General features: G+C 39.3%; 1 protein-coding gene across 1 annotated transcript in view; it reads left to right on the top strand.

Annotated features, from left to right (window-relative positions):
• The first annotated feature begins 3082 nt into the window (after window positions 1-3082).
• gipc2 (GIPC PDZ domain containing family, member 2) overlaps window positions 3083-14979 on the top strand; it is a 51782-nt gene continuing 39885 nt past the window's right edge. The window contains exon 1 of the mRNA XM_057857775.1: window positions 3083-3639. Within this exon, the coding sequence (XP_057713758.1) occupies window positions 3340-3639 (300 nt within the window). The 5' untranslated portion in view covers window positions 3083-3339. The remainder of the gene's footprint in view (window positions 3640-14979) is intronic.

Genomic DNA, 14979 nt, shown 5'->3' on the forward strand with positions numbered 1-14979 from the left:
GTGGATCTACAGTAGCAAAATTAATGGTGTGTTCCCCACTTCCAAAACAATTATGCTTTTTTACATTTCTAACAGTGGCTGCTGCTGGCTGAAAAAAAAACTTCTCATATCTATAATATCTAATGTGGGTGTGTGTGAGGGTTAAATCATCAGCCGATCAAATGTGTTTTCAGGAGGAAAAAATGGACCGGCACATTCAGCAAGTAAAAAGATGTACATGTAAATCTAAACATAATAAAAATAATTCACTTAATAATGGTGGGGTCAATTACAACAATCAAAACATATGGGAAGACAATATAAATAACTTATATAACTGAAGTCATTACATAACACAAATAAGGTTGCTTAAAAGTTGGTGGGGACAATTTAACCATCCTGAAAAGTTGGTATTGTTTTGTCCCAACCGTCCCTCTGCAAACCTACGCCCTTGACTGTAGTATAGTTAAGTTCAAACAAAACATTTATTCTAAGTCATTCATTATGGTATTTGCTTTGAGAATATTTCTAATAAAAATATATTTAGATTGTAAAAGATGGCCTTCAGTACATTTCTTATAGATGATACTGTATCAGTATATTCATTATTGCTCTATACCAGACATGTCCAAAGTGCGGCCCGGGGCCAAATGCGGCCCGTAGTCAAATTCTATCTGGCCCCCAGCCTCTGTCATCAGATCAATAACGTCTGGCCCGCACACAGACTTAATAAATTGGTCAGCAGTACTGCTACCAGAAAATGAAGTAGCTTAGACACTCATTGCTGCTCCTCATTTACCCACTAAAAGGCAACAGTACTCTAAGCAACATTACCCCGTGTGACCTTTGACTTCCAATTTTCTAAAATGGCGACAATCAACAACAACAAAAAAGAAAGTTGACTGCGATGGCCAACGCTTCAAGGATAGGTGGAAATTGGACAATTTTTTCACTAAAATACGCAACATTTGTGTCTGCCTCATTTGCAAAGAGACAGTTGCTGTTTTTAGAGAGTTCAATGTGAGGCGATATTACTAGTGATGCACGATAATACATTTTTAAACCGATATCGATAACCGATACTTTCCTGCCCCTTCCACCCGATAACCGATAATGTCACACCGATAATTCTATTCAAATATGTATGTAAAATGTTAAAGTATACAAAGATCAAATGTTACTGTGCAAAAATGTAATTTAGTGCTATTTTTTTCCACATCAAATGTGAACAAGTAGTAAATTCCAACATCTAAGCAATGACAATGACATTGTGTAATGGTAAGCTTTTGGCAGCAATTACTTAAGAGAGTAAACACCCAAGTTGCACAAAAATGCCTTTAAAAGTAAGCCATTCCTAACATATATCACATTACTACACTAAAACACCCCCTTAAAACTAGCAGAATTGGACAAAACTGTTGATTGCGCACATTTGGAGGCTAAATCAAGTATATAATTATCGGATTGCATTATCGGTTGAATTTTGTTTTATCTGGATTATCTGTGTGACGTCATAATTGCCATTATCGGCCGATAATTATCGGTGACCGATATTATCGTGCATCTCTAGATATTACCAAACAAGGCACGCTGTCATGTACGACAAGATTACAGGGAAGATACACAGCGAGAAATTGAAGCAACTTGAAGTATTTTGCAAGAGCCCGAGAGTCGATAAGAGAATCGCCAAAAAGGCTAGTTGCGAGATTGTTGAAAATTTTTAATTTAAAAAAATTATAAAGCAAATGTGACACACAGAATGGCTTGCTAAAATTTGCTTAAATATATTGTTCTACGTAAAGGACGTCAGCCAAGGTCGGCCCCCCACATTTTTACCACACCAAATCTGGCCCCCTTTGCAAAAAGTTTGGACCCCCCTGCTCTATACGCTGTATGTTTACATAAATATATTTTCATCTTAAATTAATGCAGAAAATGCACAAATTAGTGTATAAAGATTCACCAGAATGCAGGAAATTACGATGAAGGTAAAGTAATTTCAAAATAAGAGAAAACAGTGTTTTACCATGCATTACTTTAATCAACAGTCAAATGTAATGGCAGAGACATTCATACAAGTGTCAGGAAATAACAGATGTGTGCGAAGGCGCAATTACAGGACTTGCAGAACAAGCCCACAGTCAACCATAGGAAAGGGGGGGGGGGCAGACGCTCCCTTTTGTTTCAAAAGGCGGGAAAACAACCCGGCTGACCCCCACTGAGAGGGACCCCCCGGAGATAAAGAGAGAAGACCCCGCCATCCTGCAGGGGAATTTAAACCAATCAGAGCAAGCTAAGAATAACTGCAGGTATCACATAGCCAATCAATAGTCGCTAGGAACATGTATTTGCATATTGTGTAATTTGAATCATTCTTGGGCAACACAGGGTGTGTGCTTCTCCTGATAGACACAGGGGAGTACGAGACTGTACTGAGAGGGACCTGTGCCCCGAGTGCTGTATTAGATTTCCGTGTTAGGAATAAATCCACTCGTGTGTGAAAATGCCGGCTTCCTGACGCCTTTCTTTTCAGAACGAATACGCGTAATTGTTGGAAGAGTGTTTGGTGATAAGGTAAAACTTATATAACACTAAAACGGAGTCAGGTAATTATTGCGTAATATTTGAAGGTATGAATTATTCCCAACAGGAAATTACGTAGTTGATACTCTAAATGTGTGTGTGTGTCCCGGCACTGGGGCCCAAAGTGATATCTTTTCATGGGGCCCAAAATCCCTGGCAGCGCCCCTGGTCTTATGACGGCGGTGTCAAATATAATGTTACCTATGAACCCAAATGCATCAACAAATAAGCCGCAGGATTCAAAATGAGGGGGGAAAAAGTAGCGGCTTATAGTGCGAAAATTACGATAATGTTTTAATGTAATAATACTGTAATAATAACATATGTATCAAAAAGTGATTTTCATGACATAATATTGATAATATGACTCCTTAAGACAATTTTGCATGGAGGAAAAAAATGAAATATGAATTGTGGCAGGTAGCGCGTGTACCTAATGAAGTGACCGCTGGGGTGCACAGGTGCACCGGTGATGCCGCCGCCGCTCCCAGTACGCCTGCGCCCCGCCAAGGCGCGCATAGAGCAGCTATTGTTAGCCAAGCAGGCTGCAGGTTACCTCCTCTCTCACACTTGATCCCCGGCTACCTGTTGCTTGTTTGTCACTGCCCTTTCCCCGTAAAACTCGTCGTTTCGGAGCGAGTCGCGACCAGGTGAGCGACGGAAAAGTATCTCCGGAGGAAAACAAGTCAAGCCAGACGGAAACACGGAAGTCAAAAACGAGATTTAAACAGGTTCAAATGTTTTAGCGTTTCGACGAGCTAACCGAGACGCAGAAAAATGCCGCTGGGCCCGTGGAGGAAGAAAAACAAGTCGACCAAGGAGCACCTGGTGGACAACGAGGAGGTCGGCGGCGGCCACCACGCAGGTGCAACGGGCTCTCTGCTCGGCGCCGGCGGCAACAAGTTGCTGGGGAACGGCGCCGGAGGGTTGCCCCCGCCGCCCGCCAACCTGCGGCCGAAGTTGGTCTTCCACACGCAGCTGGCTCACGGGAGCCCAACCGGGAGGATCGAAGGCTTCTCCAACGTCAAGGAGCTGTACGCCAAGATTGCTGATGCCTTTAACATCAACCCACCAGAGGTTAGAACGCCCACCCACCACCATCACAACTAACTGTAAGGGGTCGACTAACTAAATTCCAACTTCAGTTTGGAAATGGACTTTTTGTACTCAAAGTGGATATGAAAAGTTTACATGATCTTGTTTAGATTCCAATATACATGCACAACTCCCAAAACATGTTACAAGTATCCACGGATAGAAAGATTTGTAGTTCTTAAAAGATAAATGTTATTATGAGTTAAAATAATTTGATATTGAAACCCCTCTTGATGTTTTCGTTTCTATACAATTTGTAAAATTCGTTTAACTAGAAGGTCACCGCTGTTGTTGACGTCCCAGGGCAGTGACGTCACATGGTTACGCTGTCGGGCTTCCAGAGGCTTCCAGAGTATGGTTGTAGCAACGTAAACATGTTATCTGTTCAACCCTTTTAATTTGAACCTGAGAGGAACATTAATGAGCATGACAGCACTGTCAATATTCCACAAGACGAGCAGCGAAAGCAAAATGAACAGGAAAGACGTGATGAGACGTCAGGAGAGTATGAAAAAAAGTGTTCTGCCAAAAGGTGCTTGCTACACCAGTGTAGCAAACATTTACACATATTCTTTTGCCTGTGTTTTAGAGTGTCTTATTCTGTAGGCATTTTTACATGTTATTGAGCTCCCACTAATGGGCTAACGTGGTGCAGAACATCAAACAAACAAACAAGAACTTGTCAAATCCGGTCCAGATTAGCAGCGGGTACAGTATAAAAACAAAGTTTTTTAGAGGAAAATGACCATATCTGTCATCTCAGGTACTAAGCGTGACAGAGTGGAGAACACACGTTCACTGGGTGTAGATGCTTGAACACATAAATAGAAGAAAGCAAGAAAAAGTCGCAAATATTACGTAGGGGTAAGGTAGCTGTGAGCCGCTACACACTTTATATATATATGTACATTAGCTGGGAGCTATGATGAAGCATAAGTATAAATTCTTCTATTGATTATAATTTGATGTAGATGAGGTAAACTGAATCTAAAACAAACGATTTTAATACTGTTGATTTTAACAGAGGCGGCAACGCGCTACGTAAAGTACGTAGCTGCTTATATAGCTACTAGGGCTGGGCGATATGGCCTTAAACATGTATCACGATAAATTGAGCAGATTTATCTCGATAACGATAAATGACGATAAATTCGCCCAAGCGGACTGTTATATAATTTGAAAATCTGAATCAATGCATGAAATACAGATTAACTATTTCTTGTTGATTTATTTACCAGCATTCAATTTGATATACAGCGGTACCTCTACATACGATCGCTTCGACACACGAACTTTTCGACATCCGACGTAAAATTTGACTCGCCATTTGTTTCTACATCCGACGACATGCTCGAAATACGACGACAATGGCAGCACCGCAGACGAATGCACGGCGGATTTTCTTGTGTGACAAATCAACACAGGTTTCAGAAAAGGTTGGTACAGGTGGTGAAACAAGGAAAAAGTTGACGCTTACCTTCTAAATGAAGATGCAAATGACAAAAAATATGAGCGTGGGGTGAAATGGCTCAACAATACATCTCCACGGTCCTCCTCCGACCATCGTTCGCCAGTCTTTATAAGTTAAGCTGACAATTCTTATTGTGGTAACATCTCCAGAGAAATCGCCAGCTTCGCCACGTTTTCATCATTTCTTTCACAACTTATTCAACACAAAACGCCTGCTGTCTGCCGCAATTGACGATGTTCTCAAGAAAGCATTGAAAGCGAAAGTAAATTCTCACCCGCTCCCCTCCCTCTTTGTCACGTCAGCGCCGCGGTGCCTTCAAGTACAGAAAAAAACGTCCGCCTTATTAGAACCCGTTTCGTTACACTATTACAGGAATTATTATTATTATTATATTATTAATCCGATTTTTATTTATTATTTATTTGTTTTGCTATATGTAATTGCCATTTGTAATAGTACCAGCAGTATTTTTTAAGGATTTAGTGCAGGTTTTTGGGCTGTGGAACGAATTAATGGAATTATAATGTATTCCTATGGGAAAATCCTGCTCGACATACGACCATTTCGACTTACAAACAAGGTCCTGGAACGGATTAACTTCGTATGTAGAGGTACCACTGTACTGTATTTAACAATTGTACATGCAGTCTAAACATTAAGTTTATAAAAATGTATTGTAAGCAATAAGAATTCAAGTATGAACATTTGTAACAGCGTGTATGACTTGAACAATGTACATTGTCAAAATCAATATGCCTGTGCAAACATGTAATTGTAACACAAATGACTTGCAGCTTGAACAATACACTTCAAAAAGACAACTTATTGTTAATGGCTGCTGTGACATAATTATTAAATACAAGTGTTTACTTTATGGTTTAAGGGTTTTTTTCCCCCCAGTGCATTTTTTAATAAATGCACGTACAATAAAAATAGCTGGGGCCATTTCTCGGTCATTATAAGTTTCGCCATTGGATTGTACTTTATGCTGAATGGTTTACCATCACAAAAGCTATCAGAGGAATCACACACAGACAGATACAAAATAACGCCACATAGTAATTGCTAGATGCAGTCCGTGCCCAATCCACTCATTAAGTTCAGCCGTTTCGACAAGGTTAGAGCCGCTATCCGACTCCATAACGTTCATTTGTAGCGTTAGCCGCTAGCTAGCGTTAGCCTGGCTACCAGTAGAAAGCACTGAAAGCACCATCTCCGGAAATCGTGAGAACAAAGGAGGACAGCGGGTGAAAGCCCGTCTGGATGCCACCAAGAGTCAACTAAATGTCGGTTGAAAGTTTGGTGAACCTCCCTTAAGCCACACTCCATCACGTTTTGCTTGTAGCGTTAGCTGCTAGCGTTAGCTTACCGGGCGTTTGTTTGATTGGCTTCCTGATGATCACGTGACTCCCTACGTAAGCACAATCACTGCTTTCTTAAAGGGGAATGAACATAGACGAACAACACATAATCAAAGCGGGATGAAAAGCCTATATTTTCTTGTTTTATTAATTTACCGAATTTACCGACATGGTCAAAATTACGTCGGTCATCGTTAAGAATTTCGGTGACGGTAAATTTTCGGTTTACCGCCCTGCTCTAATAGCTACATTAGCCAGATGTAATAATACGATTTATTCTCATACTATTCAATCCATCTATCCATTATCTATCACTTAATCCGGGGTCGGGTCGTGGGGGCATCAGAAGACTGACGTAATTTATTGTTTTTACTTACCTGGTTCTGACTGGTTAGAGGACCGCCACAGCGTGTCAAATACGAGGCACTGAGCAATGCACGACTCGGCACTTGTATTCCATCAAGTCGGAGGTGTTTAATCATATTGGTTGTGCAGCCACCTTTGCATTATATAGCTGTGTTGTAAATTTTGCACTGAACTGACTGGTAATTTAGTTTTGTGAAGTTGAGCCTAAGTTTTGAGCGCCACTGCAGTGTCCATGATTGAAAATGAAGTTGCAATGCACAAACACACACTTCATGTGGCTTCTTCTTCGTGGTGTTCGGCAGCTATTTTTCCGATCGGCGGTCAGGGCACCGAAACATGGAATCGAAATTTTAAAATTCGAACGGTTCCGGGAGCATCAGAGCGTTAGTCCCGGTTCCCATCGATGCACGATATCCAACTCATGATATTTTTAGGGCTGCAGCTATCGAATATTTTAGTAACCGAGTAATCGACTGAAAATTCTGTCGATTAATCGAGTAATCGGATAAAACATTTTTTTTAGGTAAAGAGCAATTATAAATATACATGAGAAAAGACATTTCATCGAATATTGAACCACTTTCAGTCAATCAATGTCTTTATTTTCGATGTACATTGTTGAAAACAGCCAACAATTGCATCTCAGATGTGACGAGAATAAAAAAAAAAGACTAATTCACTGCTTTCACTCAAAAAACATTTAAATCTTATAAAAACATATATATACCTCTCTTACCTAAAAATGCCATTACGCTTGATAACACACGTCACTTAAATGTTTTTCCCATGTGTTTCAATTGCATTTCCATTTGTGTCAAGCTATTTTTTAATTCTAGTTAAGTTTTAAGTTAATGTAAACTGTAAGTCCTGATAGGATTTTGAGTGTTTGCAGCGTTCAAAATCAATGTATTGTAACATATCAGGTTATAATATGGCAGGGATATTTGCATGCGTTCCTGAATGCACCGCATTACGTGCCGAGGTGAGGGAGGTGCGGGAGAGCAAGAAACGTGCCTTCCTGTTGTTGTTGTCCTTCTGGCAGGTGAGCGTGCGTGCGTCAGCAGTCGTGTATTGGTTGTTCCACAAGTTCCCAAAAAATGAATAATTGCAACTAGGGCTGTCCCAAACGACTAATTTTCTCTCGATTAGTCAGCCGACTATTTTTACGATTAGTCGACTAATCTTAAAATTAAAAAAAAAAAATTATTATTTTTTTTTTTTTACTAATTTAGCAATGAAATTTTTGTTGACGCTTATCAATTCACAAAAACATTTTGGAACACTTAAATTCTTTATTGAAGTACAAATAAACAGATAAATAACAATAATAAATCACAAATAAACAATGACTTCAAATGCTGATAGAATTAACTTGTGCAAAAGAATGGAATGTAAACAGATTCAGAACACTGACTTCTCCTTTCCAACATGATTCAAAACAATTCTTAAAGAAATACCTAGCATTAATATTATAGTATACTGTAGTACTATATATAATAGTATTATAATAATTATTCATTGCCAATCAGACTTTTCATAAAGTGTGTTATTTTAAAGGTATTCTTAGAGTAGAATCTGAAGTATGTGGGATTAACTCCAGAAATCGTTATTTATATGACAAACATGACATTCTTTTATTTTGAAATGCTCACCGGAAGTACGTTCGCTAAACCGCTAATTTAAGCTTTACACCCCGCAAAAAAGCACTTTTTGTGATTGCATGTGGTGTCAGTAATAGATTTTTTTCCTTTTGCAAATGCTGTTAACCAGCGATTTTTCATGTTTGAAGTGTCACCTTTTAACTGCAAGTTTTGGAGAAGGCTGCCTGTTTTATAGCCGGCTAAAATGGGTCGTCTTTTTTCTCCATTCACCTCAATGTAGCAATGTTAACATATGTTGAACATGTGTTTAATATAGATGTTTTTTCTTATTTTGTATGTCTGAACTTTAATTCTACAGCGTGTTGATGAGAGAAAAGAACTGGAGTCTCATATGCCATCAGCACGCACGCACAAATGGACGCACGCACGCGCGCGCAGCAATAAAAGGCAGCCGTGAAAATGACCGCCCTCATTTTTATTTACCATGCGATAAATGGACTCATTGCATATCGCGACAGGCTTAGCAACTTTAATAATACATGTCATTAGTTAGTTAGATGGACTTACAATCTCCTGTCGTTATCATTCATGGCCAACGTTCAGCCAAGCTTGGCATTGAAGAGACAGAACACAACAGTGTACCCTCCTTTGTTTCTTTAAAAATAAGTCAATGTTTTGGACTCTCTAGTGCGCTTTTTTTGGCTTTGTGCCGCTTTCCCCGCTCGCATACCAAGCGTCCAACATTCTGAACTTTCCACGCATATATATATTTTTTAACCCTTCATTAACCGTCAACGGAATGTTGTGCTCGTCGTCGGATTTACGTCATCGATGATGTCGACTACGTCGACTAGTCGGGACAGCTCTAATTGCAACCTAACGAGGCGGGTGACTCTTTGTCAACGTTACAGTATGATACCTGCTGTATTGGAGCACATTAGGGACCAGTGCTACTTGGTGTTTTATCTAGCAATGTCTACTGAGCTAAAATTGACAGTTAGCATTAAGTTTTTATTTTACACCCTCACCACTCTACAGCGCTATGTTTTCACAGATTAATCAAAGCCTGTATGTAAGACACGTTAGCCACGCATCGACAGTGGTCAAAATTAATAGAAACCTAGCGCTCCGCAGGGCTAACGTTACATGAGCGAGTGACAGTATTGTTAATCATATTTATTAGCGCTGAGAGGTCTACTGCTTTAAGATGGCGGCTGTTTACTAACGCCGCTGACGCTGTCATTTCGCATCTAGTTCAACATACACATGATATCCATGAGACGATTGAGCCGCTACCTGCTACCACCGTAGCATACGCTGCGTAGCATCATGCGGGCTAGTTTTTAGCACCGTCGGTGTAGTTTGTAGCGGCTGTCGGCTGCAGTAGGGTATTTTTTTTTAATTGCTTCTTCCTCTACGCATGCGACATCAGCGCGTTGTCCCGCATTAAATAGTAGTCCAGGCAAAACGTAATGCTCAGAGCGAAATTAAACAATTCTTCGAGGTGAATAAAATTACTCGGATCAGTTTTTAAACTCGAGTTACTCGAGTTGCTCGAGTATTCGTTTCAGCTCTAGATATTTTGCTCCCAAAGCTTTTGTGGCGGTGAATAAGCCCTGTTTTACATTCAGTTGGACTCTCAATGGTATCCAAATGTGCTAAATAAACAAGTTACATCATAAACTTATATGTGCAACACGAAAATAGCGTAAATTAATGCTTAACGACATAGCGAAAACGTTAATAGTGAGAGAGTGGCGTGCAGTTGTTGTGTGCACCAACATGGCAGTATGTGTCTGAGGAAAACTTTTCTACATGTCCGTTCATGATCAAATGTAAGTAAATATTCCTTTCTTTAAAGAAAGTTTGTAGTGTTTACTTTGGAACCACTGCATACGCGGCCATTTTTAACATTACGTGCATGCGCCGTACCGCAAAGTTGCAATTTCTGATGGATTGCAAAATTTGACAGAACACCGGCGAAACGTCCTACAAGAGGCAAATTTGACACCCAAAGTACACTGGTACCTCGACATACGATCGCCTCGACCCACAATCTTTTCGACATCCGATATAAAATCTGACTTGCCATTTGTTTCTATATCCGAAAACATGCTTGAAATACTACGATTTATGACCGCGCCGCAGCTTCTTTGTTTTCCCGCAATACAGGTGAATGGCGGATTTTCTGGTTGGGGAAGTCAACATGGGTTCCCAGAATGTTAGTGCAGGTGGTGAAAAAAGGAAAAAGGTGAGACTTACTATTGAAAAATATGAGCGTGGTATGCACATCCGTGAACTGGCTCGACAATACAGCCATAGAATCTTTACGATTCGACTGTCCTCCTCTGACCTCCGTTCGCCAGTCTTTATAAGTTAAGGTGACGATTATTATTTTTGAAATGTCGCAAAATTGACAGCTATGCCAGGTTTTTAATCATTTATTTCAGAACTTGTGCAACACAACATGCCTACTGTTCGCCGCAGCTGAACATGAAACGTGAAAGTAAAAAGGTCCTCTCTCTCTCTTTCACGTCAGCCACGCGGTGCGTTCAGGCACAGCACGCAATATACGCCACATTAGAACCTGATACGTTACATTATTACAGGTATTATTATTATTATTACTATTATTATATTATTATTACTATTTTTATTCATAATTCATATTCATATTTGTTTTGCTCTGTGTAAATGCTATTAGCAATAGTACCAGCAGTATTTATAAAGGTTTTAGTGTAGGTTTTCGGGCTGTGGAATGAATTAATGGAATTTTAATGTATTCTTATGGGAAAATCCTGCTCAACATATGACCATTTCGACTTACAAACAAGGTCCTTGAACGAAATAACTTCGCATGTAGAGGTGTCGATGGATGTATAAACAAATGGCGAGTCAAATTTTACGTTGGATGTCGAAAAGATTGTGTGTCGAAGCGATTGTATGTCGAGATACCATTATATTTTTAAAACTCGTCCCATCTAAGATTTTTGAGAGCAATATGACACCGATTTCGTACGTTTTTGCAAGATTTTGCAAGAATCTTGACTTTGCAGGTCTGTTTGGGTTAGGGTTAGGTTTTTTTGTTTTGTGGTAAGAATAAAACAGATAAATCCAGTGATATCACTTCTCAATACTCTGTTTATGTGGCTCCACTTGCTTGATGTCATACGATTGATTAGGTGTGACGTTTAGCATCGACTAGATCACACTATTTGACGTCCTGTTGTCCCCGCCCCCGTCACAAACAACATTGATAAGTCTTGAATTTAACTTTCCCTGAGCTGGAGGAACCCTGGCAATATTTTCATTTCCACTTATTTTTACTATATCACAGATAAATGCAATGCTTTAGCAACTTATTTACACCTTGCCGCCAACACTTAGGCTTAAGTTTGGAGTAGAAATTTGTCAGCCACAAAAAAATTCAAGAATAATAATGTTAAAAAAATAAAAAAAATAAAAATCTGCAAAAGTCTTACTTGTACAGGTGCAAGTAAATGAAAAAAATATTTGTGTCAAATTTTAAGGGTGAAATGCCCCCAGTTAGGAGTCGTCTGGAGAACTGAATTTTAGACCTATTCATTCATCAACACCAAGAAGAGAATTCATTCAGTAAGTTTTTGTTGGTAAATGAACATTTTAGTGAACGTTTGGTCAAAAAAAAAAAGATTTTTTTTTTTATAAATGTGTACAGTATATGATGGGGCCCAAAAATTTGCAAATTGACAATAATTATTCTTAAAGAAACTTTGTTTCTAACCTATTTATCATAATTACGACACTACATAAAGGTAGCATCAATCTGCACATGTTCAATAATTTGTTCCAACTGAAGTTCTGATGCATGAACTTGCCCTAATATTTTTAGTGTCCATGAAAACGGTGCATCCGATCATCATTTTAATCTGAAGACCATAGACTTTACTATCAGTTGATGGGACAGGGGGCTCGGGCCGATCCGTAGGGGGCCTATTTTCAAAAACCTAAAATTCAAATATTTTCAAAACCAAAGCCACTAGCGACCTAAAACCAAAACAGGCACCTCCCTAAGGCATATATGAGTCTCCATGAGCAGCGGCACCAAAAAATTCAAAAGTTGTTCCATAATAAAATCCTGATTAATATTTTTTATATAAATACAACAAAACTTAAAATGGCGATAAAATTCTCAGATTTTACGCCAGATGCACAAAAATCACAAAAGGCAGAGATAATCACCTGTTTTCAAGATCAATAGCAATATTTAACATATCATAACAGTTTTTGCCAGAAATAGCAACTTAAATGTCATGTGTAGGGTTACAAAATCCAACATGGCGGCCTTCACAAAACAAAGAGCTTTTTAAGTTGAACATTCTTGTAAATAAATGCTTAAATTGCGGAATTTCTATAGATCTGAATGCAAAACAGTCTAGATTCTTGGTAAAAAGCAAAAAACGGGCAGTTATAATTCATTTTACGTAAATATTTCAAGCCAAAATTACACTAATTTTATCCATTGATTTTTTTTTTTCCCCCACAACATTTCGAATTATATGCATGGTCCTATTTAATCCTTGACCAAATCACTCTTAAGACTAGGGATGGGAATCGAAATCCGATTCCAATTCAGAACCGGTTACGAGTGTTTCGAGGCCTCGACATCACAATGAAAAAGCCTGAACGATCCCTTTAACGATCCCTAAAGACGCATATTGCGTCGTGACGTGTCTTGTTGTCCAGACGCATCAAACTAGCATGGCGCCAAGAACCACTCGCTCCAAAGTTTGGCTACACTTCACCAGGAAAAAGGGTGAAAATGAAAGGTTACGATAGTTTAGCACGAGCGTTGCCGCCGTAAACATAACAAAGTGTGTCTTCACTTCACGAGGAAAAATTACAACAAAGCGACTTGCAGTCATTGCGAGATGGGAATAACTGCATCGGGAGGGAATAGACTGCACTGTCTTCACCGAGACGCTAAGGCTCAGTCCTGGCTATACAGCTAGCCAAACTCCCAAATGACGATGCAGAAGACGTTGGTATAATTTGCTGACTTTATTCAACCATCACTTGAAACTAAAAATAGAAATGAAACAAATCAATTTCGTCCCCAATAACAAACAGGTTCGCATCAACGTAAATCAGCGATGATTAGCTGCTAACACAGTCATAACAAACAGTTAGCATGCGTTCGCTAGCATTAGCACATCGTTTAAACCACTACACAACTGGATTTAAGTGTCCGATCGCGAGTGGAAACACACAACAACAACACAGAAGATGATACATACAGGCGTTGGCTCTGTGGATATTTTACAAACATTAACAAAGAACGTAGGCTCGTGGCAGTGTTTCCCTTTCTCACTAACTCGCTCACTGGCTTGGATGCGGCATTTCTTCTTCTTCGCGCTCTTCTTCGCGTGAGGAAGCGCAAGGGCGCCACCATTTGAGCGTGAAAGCGCCATAAAAACTAAAAGGCATGCATTTCAATATACTGGTAAATAAAAACAGGGGTCCCCAAACTACGGCCCGCGGCTCCATATTTGGTCCGGCCCCCTGAACAATTCCAGAGAGCATTTTGAATTTTTTTTCGTTTTTTTCTCCCTCAGTAGTGTTATTTATTTCCTGGCCTTTTTCAGTGAATAACTCAGAGAGGGTTATTTGGTTATTATCTATTTAATTAATAGTGCTATTATTATTTATTATTATTATATTATATTATTATTTTTATTTTATTTACTTTTGTTCCGTGAAGAATCCACAGAGGGTTATTTGATTGTGGCTTTCTGAAAAACAATATTTTTTTTACATTTCGCACTCCTGCAATCGTCACACTTTTTCTGTTACAAACTGACCCCGGCCTCTCATCAGAGAAAGGAAAAGTTATTTGGCCCTCACAGGAAAAAGTTTGGGGACATTGCCAAAGGCAGAACAACGACCTATATGCCAAAATATAGCAATATTTTTTATTTCTATTAGAAAAATGTTTCAGTAAAATGTTACACATTCTTGTGCATTTGCCACTTATTGCCACAGTTAACATTGAGGCTTTGGGCCTCTTTTGACCTCGTTGTGAGTTTGTAAGGTTGTGACTTCTGATTAAACAAACTTGATGCCAATCAAAATGTTTGTTCTTCTTTTTCCCGAAATTAGAATCGATAAGAGAATCGATAAAGAATCGAATCGTTAAGCAATATCGATAATGGAATCGTAATCGTAAAAATCGTATCAATTCCCATCCCTACTTTAGACACTCATGTCTGCTTGTATGCGGTAAAACCTTCGTCCTGTTTCCACCTAAATCCGGCATAAGAACGCAGTCGTGTTTGAGTTTATCACAGTGAAAGCCAACTCAACGCTCTGCCTGGGTTGGTCCCCTACATCAATGGCCGCCAATGAGTTAAAATAGTGCTCATAAGGTTCAAAATTTAGTCTCCTGCTACACTATCTACTGAGACGAGACAGCCTTGGCATCCAAAACAAAAGCTGGCACTCTGTCCTCCCCCTTCTTATAGTCTCGTCTTTTCAAAGTGTGAAT

Source organism: Corythoichthys intestinalis, chromosome 14 (assembly GCF_030265065.1).
Source record: "Corythoichthys intestinalis isolate RoL2023-P3 chromosome 14, ASM3026506v1, whole genome shotgun sequence".
NCBI lineage: Eukaryota > Metazoa > Chordata > Actinopteri > Syngnathiformes > Syngnathidae > Corythoichthys > Corythoichthys intestinalis.